This window comes from Falco punctatus, assembly GCF_963210335.1.
Source record: "Falco punctatus genome assembly, chromosome: 1".
Taxonomy (NCBI): Eukaryota; Metazoa; Chordata; class Aves; order Falconiformes; family Falconidae; genus Falco; species Falco punctatus.
The window spans coordinates 109,270,632-109,286,128 of NC_137580.1; the positions used below are offsets into that span (position 1 = coordinate 109,270,632).

The 15,497-nt window shown below is 53.6% G+C and overlaps 1 protein-coding gene across 2 annotated transcripts in view; it reads left to right on the forward strand.

The window, feature by feature from the left end:
* Positions 1 to 3,010: 3,010 nt before the first annotated feature.
* Positions 3,011 to 15,497, forward strand: part of DOC2B (double C2 domain beta) — a 38,850-nt gene continuing 26,363 nt past the window's right edge. For both annotated transcript variants that reach the window (XM_080384015.1, XM_080384016.1), the window contains exons 1-2: positions 3,011 to 3,427; positions 14,714 to 14,793. In XM_080384015.1, the coding sequence (XP_080240141.1) occupies positions 3,097 to 3,427; positions 14,714 to 14,793 (411 nt within the window). In that variant the 5' untranslated portion in view covers positions 3,011 to 3,096. The remainder of the gene's footprint in view (positions 3,428 to 14,713; positions 14,794 to 15,497) is intronic.

Consider the following 15,497-nt stretch of genomic DNA (forward strand, 5'->3'; position numbering starts at 1 on the left):
AAATCAAGTCACATTCCAGGGCATTAGACAGACGGTGGGAATTAAAAGCTTTACCTGGGAACTGGCTTTGTATCTCCAAGCCCTGCTTTTGTCTCCCAGCCCAACTATCTATTTTTGTCCTTTTACATTCTGTGTTGTTGTGTGTCGTGTATGCCAGTGCTTGGTGCCTGGTTGTGCAGCCAGCCCCAGCGACGTTTGAGGAGCCCTCACTAAATACTGGACTGTGCAGCCTAGGAAGAAACATTCAGGCAGTATGAGAAGGTAGGCAAAGTGTAGTTTATCAAAACCAAGCTGCTTTGGGACTCATTAAAAGCTAAGGAAAGGCTCCAGCTGCTTTCATTGGGCTTGGGATCGGTCAGAGACTAGATAATTCCATCTGGGCTATTAGCAGTAAGGCTTGCTTGCTTTTGTTTCAGTCTGTAAGGTTTGGGGACAGGGTCTCCCTTGGGGGCCAGTCCTTCCCTGACAGGAGGAAGGTTTGCCTGCTTCAGCTCTGTCTTTGCTTTTCCCTTAATCTGGTCCCTGCGTGCACCCTGCCCTTTGTGTCATCGGTTGCTCTCTGCATCCCTGGGTGAGCTGAGCATCTCCCGTCAGTGCTGCTGGGCCTTGATCCCAGCTGTGGGCTGTCAGTGGTATGGGGCAGCTTTCGGGGTGCTGCAGAGGGCTCGCCTTAATTCCCAGAGCCTTGATTTTCTGACCTATAAAAAAAACCTCGTCTGTTTGGGTCTTGTGCTCTTTGAGGAAACATTTGAAATAATGATGCTTTTGTAACGGTAATAATGACATTAGGCTCTCATATGTAACTTAATTTTATTTTTTTATTTATTTATTTGTCCTTTCTTAGAGGGAATTGCTGCTATTTTCTGGGCATCGGGCCCAATTCTTGCTTTGTTCTGTCTGAGTCCACACCGCATCCCGGATACTGCACCCAAAGGTGGAGCCTGTGTGGATGAGCACATCCAGACTGCTCTAAACCCGGAGGCAGATCTTTGTGCCTCCCATTACATTCCCACCCATCGTCTTGCCACCTGCAAGGTTTTCAGACTCGACCACATGAATGCAAAGCAGGTGGCATTTCCATCTAAATTAATATACTAGGAGTCCTTGGATGTGGGAAGGGGGTTAAGCTGGCTCAGGCTGGATCTGCTGTTGGACCTTGCTGCAAGAGACCCGTTTGTCTCCTGGTAGAGCAGCACAGATCACCTCTACGCAATAGGTGGGAGCTGCCTTGAAGCAAAAATATGGCAGAGAGAGGAAGGAACGGCTGAGCGGTCTCCTGTTCTCCCAGGTCATTAGAGCATCCGTGTGCATCATGTCTAGGTACAGAGCGATGACAAGTTTGGATGCTTCAGGAGAGAAATGTTTGCTTCCTGGAGAGAAGCAAATTAGGTTAGTTTGCCTAGTGTCAGTATGTTATGAGTCAGGGATGTTCATGAACATTTACCAAAATCTGAATGAAAACCGAATTTGTCATTTACATAAAAAGGTTGGGTGTCATTTTACTGAGTTTTGGGAAAAATTCTCCAAATAATGGAGCTTTATTGTTAATAGACATCTGCAAGCCAGCCTGCAGGAGACTGCAGTTCTGTGTGCATTGATACAGGATCTGTGTGTTGTCAGGTTACCTGGCGGTACCAGCTGTGATCAACTTAACATGGTGATGGGTGACCAGGGCATGCAGTGTGTCCCAGCTTTGTGCCAGACCCACCACGCTTGAGCCAGCAGAAAGTCTGTGCTGTGGAAGCTGCCCCTACATACAAATAAAAGTATTTCAGACACATTTTCCTGGGCAGGGTAAGTTTATGTGCATTTTGCACCATGTTCTTACAGCATTTCTCTTCTACACTCCTTGCTCAAAAGTCTGCTTCCAGTAGCTTGTGGAATCACGGATTTATTGATTTGAACACAGGAGGAGATCAGGTAAAAACACTGGTTTGAGACCAACTCCCTGAGCAAACCACAGCTCAGCATTTTCCAGGGAGCCTGTGGCAGGCTGCAGGGAGCCTGTCCCCTTCCTAGCTGGTTATGGGACCCTGTCCCTTCCCGGAAAGGTTGCCAAAGGAGTGCTGAGTGTGGCCACGCTGTCTGTGGGTCATGGCCCAGCCCATTGCTCACTCCTCTGTGATGCTTTACCTGCTGCATTGCTCTATGCCAGCAGCCACAAGCTGGTTGGGAGAGGCTGTGTTGGCTGTGCTGCGAGCAAGTGCCATGTGTTACTTCAGTCCCTGGTGTGTTCCCAGCCCCAGAAGCTGCGGGCAGCTCGCCCAGCCCACCTGGCTGGTGCTGAGCTCTGGAGGGGTTGTTGCTGTGAGCTGGGGTCTGCTACAGCAGCAGGGCACCAGATCTGGGCTGCCCCTACCCCTGTGAGCAGCGCTGTGGCTGGAGCTGGCAATGGGCAGTGTGCCACCTGTGTCCCTGCTCAGTATGCAGCAGAGCACCTCCCTGGCACGGCCCCGCAGTGAGCTGGGGGGGCACGGGGGCTGTCACAGTCGCCAGGGGCTGGGGCAGCCCTCTTCCCCCTCCACAGCACGCCTGGGGTGCAGCGCAACAGGACAGCAGCTCCTGACCCTGTGCGGTGACCTTGCCCCCTCCAGAGAGGTCTGGTGGGGACCGACCCTGCTTTGGCAGGGAGATGGGGTGAACAGGTGTGGGGAGGTGATCCTCAACCCAACTTCTTTGCTCCCCCCGGGCATGGTGGGGCTTTGCTGGGAAATGGACAGGGGGCTGCCTGCCCACACTGGCAGCTGTGTGGCCAGGGCGGTGGGCTGGCCACAGCCCTCATTCCTCCGCTGCTGGGTACCGCTTTGTTGCTAGCTGGTGACATCACCCGAGAGCCCACCCCCTGCCTCTTATCCGTCTCTCCGTCTCGCTCATTTATTCACAGGCAGCGCTGGCAGGATCAGGGGCTGTGCGAGAGCCAGAGCTGGCGGCAGCAGCATGCGTGCGGCATCTGAGGCACAGGGCGCGAGAACCACGTAAGGTGCCTGCCAGAGCCTCCCCCCTCACCTGCCTCCACTTCCACTGGCAGAAACTTCACAGCTCCCTCACACGCAGTCCGGGCTTCTCCGGGGGGGCTTGGCACTGACAGCCGCATGCATGACACTCCGAAAAGGAGAGAAAATGACCATAAGTATCCAGGAGCACATGGCTATTGACGTCTGTCCTGGCCCCATCAAACCCATCAAGCAGATCTCCGACTACTTCCCCCGCTTCCCTCGCGGGCTCCCTGCCACCGTCGGCCGCAGCAGTGCCCTGCGCTCCGCTGTCAGCCAGTCCTCTGTCAGCCCCGCTGAGGCCCCCCGTGAAGAGGATGAAGACGTGGACCAGCTTTTTGGGGCATATGGCACGACACCCACCGAGCAGCCAGCCAAGTGCCAAGCACCTGAGGAGGTGGTGGACCCCGAGGGCTACGAGTCTGACGACTGCAGTGAGTTCCTAAGTTTTCACGGGAGTTTGCTGGGTGCTGGGGGCAATGGTGGGTTTTAGGACTGGTCCCCCATCTTGTTGACTGAGCCGTGTGCCCTTCCTGGCTGCTGCCCATGCTGTCCATCCCTGGGATTACATTGCAGCAGGGACCAGCCCTCTGCTCTAGCCAGGGAGGCTGTCACAGCACTGCTCCGGTGCTGCCCCTGGGTGGAGGGAGGCCCTGGGAGTGTCCCTGCTGCAGCCAGGCTGGCCGCTGAGCCCAAACTAGGGAAGTCTCCCAAGAGCCACCAGTTGCTGTGCTTTGCCGTTGTGGTTGATTCGCTTCTCTGCCTCGTCCCTGCTCAGCTCCTTGCTTCCGAAGGCTGTCAGCTGGGCTCAGACCCTTTGGTTAATCTGTCTCAGTGGTGCAGCCTGCTCCAGCCACCCTGCTGATTAGCTGGCAATACGCTCCAGCATCACCCAGCTCCAGATAGGGGAGATTTGTTCGGAATGACATCTGCCTGGGAAATCTCTGCCCTCTCCCTCGGCAAACTCCAGCGTGTCATTCCTCACCCTCCAGCTGCAGACAGAGCTCTGCAGGAGACATGGGGAGGCTTTTGAACTGAAGGCTTTGGTTCTGGTAAATGCAGGTGTTTGCAGCGAGGTTTAACCCCTCCCTACCCAAAATGTCCTTCCCACCCAGCTCGGTGGAGCTTGCAGGCTGCAAAGCAGCTGCTGTCTGGCTCTGCCAGCCACGATGGCTGAGATAACATTGCTTTCCTTGAGATCTGTTAAAATCCAAGGTCTCAATTCAGCCCAGCCTTTAGGGGCCAGATCCTGCATGGGGCTGAGCAAAAAGTTTGAAGCCAGGAGATGCTAAGGAAGGGAGTCGAGTCAGTGCTGCTGAGTGGTGCTGCGTGCTCATCTTAGGGGAAGGCGGAGGCTGAGCTCCCACAACGCTGAGCTGTTTATGGCCCAGCGCCGGGCAGGTGGTGGCTTTCCCTGTGCAAAATGTCACAGCCCTGCCTTGGCATTGCTTTGTCGCTGCTGGGCTAGCCTGGGCTGCTGCCCTCCGTGCCGGACCCCAGAGCATGACCCCAGGGAGAGCTCCCCAAGGCGATGTGCTTGCCGTAAAGCGGCACAGCTACCCCCGTGCCCCCTTTGCCTGCTGACCACCAGCTACTGCTCTGAGAGAGGCTGGGGCTCTGGGTTCAAGCCCCAGACTGACATTCCCTTTCTCCCTATCCTGGCGTTGGGGTCATGCTGTCGCTGGAGGCAGTGAGACCTGCTGCACTCCCAGGGAGAATATCTCTGCTAAGCCATGTTTGTCCCAGACGGGCAGTTAACAGTGACTTTAACCGGATTTGAGTTATTTGCTGCTCTAATTATTAGATTGTCTTTGCTTGTCCCAGCAATAGAAACGGGAACAACTGGGCTTCAGGGGCAGAGGTGTGTGTGGGAGCTGAAGTGCTCAGGGGCCCTGGGGTGCAGTGCTTTCACCGGGTGACTCATGGGGAAATTGCCCAGGGCACTGCATTCTGCATTCAGCCCTGCCAGTGATTCTGGAAGCGGCTGGGCTCCCAGCGTGGCTTGGCTCAGTGCAGGGGGGCCAGCGGGTGTTTGTCTCACCCTGGCTGTTGTTAGGAAGAGTGTTTCTTGCAGTGTAACAGGTGTCAGGCAAACTGCTGAGGCTATTCTGCCAGATGTGTATGTGTGTGTGGGGGTCAGCTGGCAAAGGCACAGTGGTGCCAGGAGCAGAGCAGGGAGGTGGGACTGTTAGTGTCACATCTCTGGGGACAGCACGGGATGACCCCAGCTGCTCTCAAGACACTGGCATAAATGTGCAGGATGAGACTGTTGCTCCTCCATGTTTAGCAGCCAAGTTGCAAAGCCAGAGGAGGGCTCGATGGTCCCATTTCCCAGGCAGGGAGCTGGGAGGCAATTTGTGCAGCCTGACTTGAGCCATCAGCTACACTGAAGAGTGTCTTTCAGCTCCCCCACTTCCCTGGCGGGTGATTCAGGGCTGCTGCATTAGTCACCTGCACTATATTTCCCCTGGGGAACCTGTCTCTGCCTGTGCAGTAAGAGGGTATTGGGGTTAAGGTGGTGGCAGTACCCTCAGGTGACACATCGGGTTCAGGGAGTTGACAGAGGTTTCCAGGGGTGATGGTTGTGGAGCCTGGGTGCAGCGCCCACAAGATGAGGTCTTGCCGGGCAGGGGCACATCTTGCCTTGCGCTGCAGAGATGCTCCCGGCACAGCCCCGGAGAGGTGTGGGGAGAGTGATTTTGCCCTGGCAGGACCCATCGGGAGGAGGAGAAGAGGATGGCTCCTTCCCATTTGTCCTATCTGCTTGTGAGTTTCCCTCCTCCAATACCAAAGCAATGGTGCTGGCTGACCGGGTGGGAGGGGTAGAGCTGCCCCTGCCTGGAGAAATGCAGCATTTGTCTGGTGTTCCCCGACTCTCCTCTCGTTCCTGCCCAGGTTTACTTCTCCAGCCTGGTGTTTCTGGGTTTCCAGCAGCACCAGCTTGATGGGTGACAGGGCCGTGTTGCTCAGTCACCACAGCACTGCAGAGTGGCATCGGGCTGGTCCGTTGCTGCCAGCCTCGCTGCCTGACCTCTGGCACCCGTGGTAGGGCTGCAGGGAGTGGTGCAGGGCAGGTCCTGCCTGTGCCCTGCTGCAGCTCACCTGGGCTGGCTCTCTGCACCACTTTTCTTAATCCTTTGCTGAGTTGTGTTCCTGACCCCACCAGCAATTCTGGGAGGTGCCTGAGGAGCTGGCAGGAGCTCCCCTCCTCCAGACAGCCTCTCCCTGGGATGTGGGCAGCCCCAGAGCAGAGCAGCCCTGGGAGAAGCATCAGTGTCTGCTCCCATCCAAGTTGGGTCACCTGAGCCAGAGGTTTGGCATCCACAGGGAGCCAGGGACGTGTGTGTGTGGATGCATGTTTGGTCCTTTGCAAAACCAAGAATCACAGGGATGCAGGATGCAGGTGGGATCCCTTCAGAGATGAGCAGGGACCCAGCCAAGGTGCAGTACAGTAGGAGGGGACCCGCTGCCACAGGCAGATGACACCAGTCACTGGGAGGCTGACGCAGAGGCTCAGGTTGATGGCTCTGGAACACATGAGGCTGAGGCTAGTGGATCAGGGCACCACAATGCAGCCCTACAGAGCTGAGGAACACAGTGCTCAGGGGAGCAGTGAAGGTAGCAAGGAAAACAAGCGTGGTCCCTGCAGGGCAGCTGTAACTAGCCTGTTGAATGCAATGAGAGGCCAGGAGCAGGCAGGGCCAGGGAGCTAACAGAGCAGATAATGAGCAGAGACGTCAAGACTGGTGTTCTGGGAACACCAGGAGTCTCATGGAACCAGCCCTTCCCATAGGACCCGCCAGCAGTGCTTCTGTGAGGATTTGCATGGTTGTGGTTGGCACCCTCTGGCCAGCCAGATGGTGATGAGTCCTCTGGCACCCTTGGGAGAGGGAGTCATCACTGCCCTATGCCTCCTCTATCCTCCATCTGCAGGGGTGCTCTGGGACTGGAGCCCAAGCTGTACAGAGCAGGACTCTTCCCACAGCAGGTTTGTCCCCAGCGGAACTGCTGAGAAGGTGGAATGAGGCAGGAGAGGCTGGGAAATGCGTGTTTGATGCAAACCCTGCAGAAGAGTGGTTTGGTGCTGTTGGACCAGCACTAGCATCTGCTGTGAGCTGAGAGGATCAGGAGGGATTTGGGGCTGGGAAGCAGGGAGGTTCACTCCTACTGCCTGGGGACACCCAGCTGTCACCTCATCTTTGGTTCCCCTGGCTGGTGCCCTGTGACAGGAGCAGAGTCCTGGCCCCTGGGGTCCCCAGCCACCAGGGATGCGTTCCACCCAGTCAGGTGACACACCACTGGGGGAGCTTGGTTCTCAAGGAAAATAAGCAAATGCCAGCTAGGTGGCAATGTGCCACCTGGGAAGAGTTGGGTCTCGCCTGCTGTCTCCCCTGATTTCATGCAAATCACTGCCTTGATTTACTTTCCCCTCCACAGCACCAGTGTGAATTTATACCTGACAGAATTTTAAAGGTCTCTGAAATCTCTGCACAAGCAGTACAGAGGTAGAAACGTGGTCCCTCTGAGGGAGCGCTGCTGTGGCTTCTCTCAACAGGGTACAGCACTGGAGAGAGCAGCCGTACAGCTTCTTCTGTAATGTGCAAGCAAGTTTCTAGCCCTTGAAGAAATGTTCTGTTCCCCTGAGCTGTTGTTTGGCTTTGGAGCAAGGCTGTGGCTAGTGCTGGAATTTCCTCCCTCCTCTGTATGTGTTTGGCTCTGGGTTTTTGGCTGGGGAGGCAGCCCAAGAGCAGGGGGTTGCAGTGGGAGCTGGCATTTCTGGAAGAGCTGCCCTATACTGTTCCTGCCAGTGCTCCAGGGCTGTTTATGTATGTGAAAACCCAGCCAATTTTATAGTGTGCACAGCTTTATTCATGGGAGGAGCAGGCTTGTGAGCTTCCAAGCTGCAGCAGCCTAAAAATGAATTCTCTGAACTACAGCTGAGAGGCCCGTCCTGGTGCATGGCTGCTTGTGACACCTGCTGCAAGCAACGCCACAGAAGTTATTTAGGAAGATTCTTATTTTGAGCAAAGAAGCTAATTAGGCAGGCAAAGCCATCATGCAGATATTAATTACTGGCTGCTTCAAGACATAAAGAAGAATGAAGGTCTTAAGGGGTGCAGGGTTTGCAAGTCACCTGGCAATGCTTTTGGCCAGACAGAAGGAGGCAGAAGAGACGATGAAGAGAAATGTGCATTGAAATGAGGAGGATATTTACTTCTGAAATGCAGCTCCTTAGCATATGCTGCCACTGCTATTTATAACCTTTGAATCGTCTTTTCAATCCAGATAAGGCCAAAAGAAGTATTTTTTTACTCAGGAAACTAAACAAACGACCACTGATTACAGCAGAGCCTGGAGCATGATTTTGCCAACTGTACCACAACCTGAGGTTCATACGCCAGTGTCAGACCTGAGGTTTAGGAGCTTGTAGCTCTCCCAGGGGAGACACAAGGTGTAAACCAAGGTGACTTTGGATTAGCTCCTGTCTGGTTTCCTACAGGATACTTGGGTATCAGGAAGGTGCTGGTGTGTGGTGAGCTCTTACCCTTTCCTGCTGGCCAACCCCATCAGTGGTCCAGGTTGAGGCTGTACATCGGGGGCTCCTGGTACTCCAAGGAGCTGAGGAGCCTTTAGCCCCTGGAGATGCTCATTCCGAGGGTGGCTGTGGCCAGGGACACCCTGAAGCACTGGAGATAAATGCAGAGCACCCAGTGAGGCCACACGTGAGGGTGAGAAGGGTCTGTCCAGGCATTTCTCCTCCAACAGTAATAGAAGGAACATATGGGCTGTGGCCTCCAGCATCTCTGCTAATGAAGGAGCTGTGCAGCTGCTGGTTAATGAGGAGCCCTCCTTCTGCCTGGCTCCCTCCCTCCTTGTCCAGCAGCCTGCCCAGCTATTCACCTTCCCCTGGTCCTGGAGTGCAGGAGGGGAGACAACGCCCAGCTGGAGGAGGGAGGCTCCCTGCCCCGCAGGGGCCCTGCCACCCTCATCCGTTCACTGACACCCCTTCCTTCAATGCACTCAAGCCCAAGGGGTTCCCAGATCTTTCATCTTTGTATTTAACACTGAAGGCAGTTTTGGGGGGTTGTTAATTGCAATACTGTATTTCATTAAAGGAAGAGAGAGGGAGAGATTTGAAGGCCATCTCTAAATTGAAATAGCTGAAAGTCTAATTGCTGCTGACATCAGGGACCATTTAGTGCTGTAAAACATAATTGCATCTCTGAACTGTTCTGAGCAGATAAGTGTTCCTCTGAACACTCCTTCTGAAGAAGACAGAAGAGCTGATGAGCATCCATCAACCAGCCTCATGAAGAAGTAGCTTCCTGCTCTGGAGGTTGCCAGGGGCTGGCGCTGTGTCTCTGAAATGAAGTAATATTAATTGCCATAGATTTTAAGTGGAAAAAAAAGGCAGTGAGCAATTACAAGACAGAGAAGTTGTGCTTCTTCCTCACTCTTGGTCTTGTTGAATTCAACCACATCTGTGGAGCTCTCAAGGAAGGAAGGTCTCCTGCCTGTGTGCTGCATCTGGTCCCTGCTGGGTTTGTGTGTAGGACTGGGAACATCCTACCCTGTTTGCAGCAGCAGATCAGAGTCCTGCGATGCTGCCAGCTGGCACCACATGGTCCAGGTGCTGACGGAAATACCTGTGTCCCAGCATGGTGTACTGCCCCTGGGACATGTCCCAGAACCTTCCACAGGAAACTTTTTCATGGAGTAGCTCACAGTATTGCTGACTTTCAGAAGTGTCTGGTTTCCACCTGCCTTCACCACTTCCCCAGGTGATGCTGAAACCCACAGTAAAGCCTGTAGCTGTAGATTCATGCCAGAGGTCAGTGCTACTACCAGACCTGGGGGCTTGCAGCTGCCAGGGTCTGCAGCACCTTGACTTAGCACCTTGTGGGATTCATCCCTGATGAGCTGCACACCCTCTCCCTGCGGAGGCACATGAGTTGCAAGCAGCAGCCCTAGCAGGTCTGTGCATGGACAGGGAGCGCTACAGGCACTAGGTGAGCTTGGCCTCGGCTGTGGGAGCTCATGGGACTGACAGTGCTGTTTTCCATGGGTAACTCTGGGAGTTTTCAGGAGTTCACTCCCATGTGCCCAGGGCATCAGTCCTTGAGCTGCCCTAGTGCTTGCTGCCAGCACTGCCCTATCTGTTGTGTGCTGCTGGACTGGGATGAGGTACTGCTGCAGCCGGGGAGGCAGGGGTGCACGCAGCCTCCCACCAAAGTGATCTTCAGCAGCCCTGCTTGGAAATGGCAAGAAACAATTTCTGTGCCTCCTGAGGAGTCATTTACTAACATTTCACATGGGGCTGTAAGTGCACAGAATTACTTGCTGCCTTTCAGGACCTTTAAAATTATCTCCATTGCAGAGGAAAATTAAAGCAATGGAAGAATAGGGACCTATCTTTTATAGTGCATTAAAAAATACCCAGTCTGAAGGTTACTGAACCTGTGCTTTCTGTAAGGGAGAGCTAATCCAGACAATCCCCAGCAGTCTTTTTACTGCTCTACTCTGATCTCCTGGCACAAAATCCATGAGCAGATTATCTTGGGAGCAGCGGTGCTGATAAGCAGAGGGACTTAAGGCTTTTGGACTTCTTTTTAATTAGTTCTGTAGTGGGGTTTTTTGTGTACACCTCAGTTTCTCCTAGCATAGAGCCTTGCTGGGCTTTCTAATAGCAGTTGCACAGCAAAAGCTTCCCTGGCTTTGGAAGTTAAGGAGCCACTCAGTCATCAATTCCTTCCTCTGCAGGCTTTGCTGAAGTTTGTGCATCTGTTCTGCAAGCTTTGGTGCCTCTTCCTTGTCTTGAACATCTCTTGGGCTGAGAAACTCTTCTCCTTGGGGTGTCCCAGGATACCGAGGGGGTGGATCTGCCACCTGCATGGGCCAGGCATGGGGGACGTAGCCTGCAAGGGCAGGGGCTGGACAAGGGAGCAGAGCAAAGATTTATCACTGCGTTTTGCCTTTCATCCCACAGGTATAAATAGAAGCTACTTCAGCTTCCCCATCACCCTGGGCGCTGATGGGAAATGTCAGCAATAAACAAATTTCTGCCGACTCCACCAAGAAGGGCGGTAGCGGCGCTGTGCCAGGATGCCGCGCTGCCTGCAGGCTCCAGGCACACTCTCCATGTCCCGTGGCTAAGCCTGGAGGTACATCTGCCAGTTATGCTGGCCTCTAATAACTTTTTGGCCCACTGAATTAATCAGGATGCTCAAAGGTCAGTGGGAGAAGAGCCACATTCCTGTGCAAGTCAGATGTATTTCCTTTTTGCAGCCAGTGTTAAATGCCAGACCTGGCTGGCACCTTCCCATTAATCTCTCCCAATTCACGGAGGGGAAAGAGGGTCAGAACCTGCTAATGAGTTCAGCTCTCCTAATGGTTATTTTATCATTGGAGCAGAATAATTGTAATAATAATGATACATCCTGCCTGCTGTCTGAGGAGCGCAAAGCTGCCTTTGTAATGCCTGACAAAGACATTTATTTATATTTTTTTATTTGCAGCCTGTGTGATTAGAGGGCAGTGTTCAGAATAGCCCAGTCGAGTTAAATACATCTAGTAACAGCGCTTCGAGTCTAATTGCTGCCCTTTTCTTTTTTAGGCACTTGCTCCCCTAATTAAGAGCACAATCGAGTTGCATCTCAGCTGTGAGGATGGGTGGGAGCGGGGAAAGCAATCAAAGAAGGGCGATTCAGCTGCTTTGCAGAGGGCTCTGTTTGGAGCTGACTGCTGCAGCCTGGAGGCTTTGGGCCCAATCCTGCCAGCTGGAGACGGCAGGTCTCCCACAGCCAAGGCTAGATATGCTGCCAGTGGTTTGCAGGATTGGTGAGAATGGTGAGACCCATGCTGGTGTTTCGGTGTTGGCTTGCCTGGCTGCTTGCTCAGTGTGCTCCCTGCTCTGGGAGCACAGGGCCGGCTCTCCAGCTGGGCTGCAGTCCTGTGGGGGTTTGCACGGAGCTGGTGTGAGCTGCAGGGGTGGCTCCCACCCCTGGGTTCAGCTGGAGGTCTCCTGCTGCCATCTCTGGGAGCGGCTGGCCGGGGATGCAGGCAGCTTGGGCACCAGCCTTGTCTCTGTCCTCACTGCTGTGCTGGATCTGGCGCCCAGCAGCACATCCCCAGGAGGTAACAGAGACTGTGGGGCTGCCAATGCATCGCAGGCGCTCTGCTCCTGTGGGAGATAGGTCCTCAGCATCCACCGCCCTGCTGGGTCCTGGCTCTGGCAGCAGTGCTCGCCCTAGGCTCTGTAACAGCACCTTAGCTGCCAAAGCCCAAGTTAGCCTGATCCTTTTTGTCATCTCCATACGGCTGCATTTTTAAGCAATTAGCATAACATGTTCTGCTGATGTTTCTACATTCCTCTGCCGAAGGCTGACCCTTCCTTGAGAAACAAGGCTCACCATCAATGAACAATATCCCTGTATAAAGGAAAACCCCTCCAGGGCTGGAGGAGAGCTGGAGATGGAGGCCCACATGGCTGGGGGGAGCCGTGCACCCCCATTCATGCCCTCCCATCTGCTGGCAGCTCTGAGATGAACTGCTCAAGGTTTGCTCATGGGCCACCAGCGCTGGGGAGCAGGACTTCAGTCCCCATCTGCAAAACAAGCATCTGCTGCTGAGTTACAGTGTTCTTAGTTTTTGCCCATCTTGCTGGAGCGGGACTCCCTGCTGCCCTCACCCCTGGGGCAGGTTGCAGTGCTGAGAGGACAGGAGGCTTTGTCAGTATTTCCTGGCTGAAGTCTGTTTTCACGCCAGGCTTTTAATTTGTTTCATAAATTGCCAAATCCAGTGAGCTAAGCCGCGGGCCCCCTTCTGTGATAAAAATAAAATAACAGCTTGAACTTGGGAGGGCCGAGGGGTGGGGCTGGCAGGAAGCGGTTGATTAAAGGGCAGGTGGAAATGATGAGGCTCTGAAACCGGAGGCTTCATCTTCCGCTCTCAAGTGAAAATGCAGATTTGTCGAGTTTTGCTGACTTGGCTTTTGCCCACGTGCTGTGGAGCCTCCTGCTACACGCACCCCGGCCGTGAGCTCCCCACTGATGAGCGCAGGCAGGGGGCAGGCAGCCACCAGCACACTGTGCTTTCCTCCCCCTTGTGTGATGTACTGTGAGCCTGGCTGGTAGTTGCTCTGGAAATGCCTGTTTGAGCCAAACCCAGAGATGATGCACAAGGTGTTGCGGGTTTGGTCTCACCCTGTATCACTTCCATCTTCCCTGAGCCCTGGCAGGTAAACCCCACTGGTTTATGACTTACCTAAACTGATAGGTAATGCGCCATGAAATTACTCCAGAACAAGGAGGGATACATTATTCTGGCAGAAATCTCTCTGAATATTTGCTGTACTTTGAAGGCAAGATACTTGCTCTGGAGCAATGGTTTTTACTTGCTAGCAAGCATACCTGTAGTTCACTTGTGTTTGGGCTGGGAGATCACTGTGAAATTGCAGCAGGAAGATTTCAGTTCCCTGACTATCTGCCGCCTCCCAGGGTGCCTTGCTGCAGAGGCTATTGACACTGGAAAAAAAGCACCTTCTTTCCTGCTAGAAAGTTTGTCTAACTTGCCTCGCAGGCAACAAACGCTGCTTTGATACTAAGCAAAATCCTTCTGGTTTTTACTTTGGAATTTTTTTCCCCTGCTCTGAACCTGCATGCATGGCAGGAAGGTGCAGTTACCTTGGAAACAGTGGTGGGATGCTGCATGGTGGCAGGGCAGTGCTTCCCTTTTGGGAAGGTGGGCATGGAAAGGTGTGGGTTGCCAGGTCCAGAGCTGCCCTGGAAGTGCAAGGCTGGTGGCCAGCAAAGCTGTACCAGGGGAGATGCTGCTCTGCATCCAGGCTTTGGTGTGCAAATTGGCTCCAGGAGCCTTGAAGAAGGTTAAACCATGTTTCTGGAAAGAATGTCTTTTTAAGGCTTTTCCTCTGTTTTGGATTAGCGTGACTTGCTCAGATCATCCAAAGGGAAAGAATTTCTCAAATCAAATGTTCTTTTGGTGCTGAGACTCTTTTGCTTTGTTCTGGTCTCTTGCCACTTCCCTGTGGTCCAATCCCAGGAGATGTCCCGTTGCTGCCATTCCTGGGTTGCAGATGCCGTAAGGGAATGCGGCTCTGATTAAAAGCTGTTGGTGTTTTTCATTTTAACCATAAAAGTATTTCCATTCTCACTGGGTTTAATTTACAGTTTGCAGCCAAATTGGAGCTGGGAAGGGATCCCATTGGTGGCTCATTTGTTTGAAGGTGTCAGTATACAAATACGCATTCTGGGAATGCAAGTGGTGCCGGAGGGGGAAGATGTGCTGACTGGGCCTTGGCTGTGTCCCAGCTCTGCCCTGATCTTCCTGGAGAAGAGCCTTCAACTCCTGGGGGCCGGGAAGCTGCTGGCTGCAGTGGGGCTGCTGATACATGGGGGCGACCATGTGAAAGCCTGCAGAGGCATAGCCTCTGTGCTGGCTGCAGTGCCTGGGTGAGTCACAACGTTCATGCCTCTTGCTCCTCTCCCACAGCTGTACCAGCCCCACTGGCCAAATGTGGGGATGGCCACCAGCCTCCCAGCGCAAAGCCATGTTTCATAACAGGGCTCACAGGATGGTATTTATGTGTTATAATGTCTGCAGTCGTTTCTCTAGCATCTTCATCCACTGCTTTTGTGCTTAGAGGGAGAAGAGCCAGTGTTTGTTGGGCCCTGCAGGTTAATAACATCTTTTCTCCTTTACAGCCACGCTGGGGACACTGGATTTCAGCTTGCTGTATGATCAAGAAAACAACGCTCTCCACTGCACGATCAATAAAGCCAAGGTATGTCTCTGTGCTGGGTGTGTGAGCAGCAAAGACCAAACATGCCTGGAGATGGCCACCTTTGTCCTGCATTACGGGGCCACCAGAGCCCTGACAAAACTACGAGGCCACCTGGGTGCCGTGGCTGTGCCAAACAAATGGGCAGCAATGAGGGGAGTGAATGGGGACACGTGGGTGTCCCCCTGTCCCTGGGTTGCACTGGGGGCTCTAGTGTCCCCAGCTGCAGCCATCCCTTTACCAATGTCACTTCCATCCTGACACCCACTGCTTCTGCCCTCTCCTTCCCCTCCATCGCTGCCTTTCAGGGTGTTTCCAGTGGGACAGAGATGGCTCATCCCTGTGGTGAGATGGTTGCAGCTACTGATGCTTTTTAGAGAAGCATCCAACCCTATGTTGTTATTTACTTGATGCTGTGACCGGCTGTCAGTTTATAAATGGCTCTTTTAAATGCTGCTAATCATTGCCACAAAGTGCTCTGCCTCAGCGCCTTTGCCGTCTGCGTGATTGATGCAATTAGGGGTTTTTTGCACATTTTGGAGCAGAAACATAGCTGAGATCCTGATTCTGCCTCTAGGCCTGTGGAAGGTGCTTTTGGGCACTTCTTGGTTCCTCTGCTTTACGTGGCACGAGGGCTCCAGGTCAGCACAGCTGGGCCCCAACAGAGGTGGGTTGGTGGAAGAAGACCTAAGTCCCTGTTGATCTTG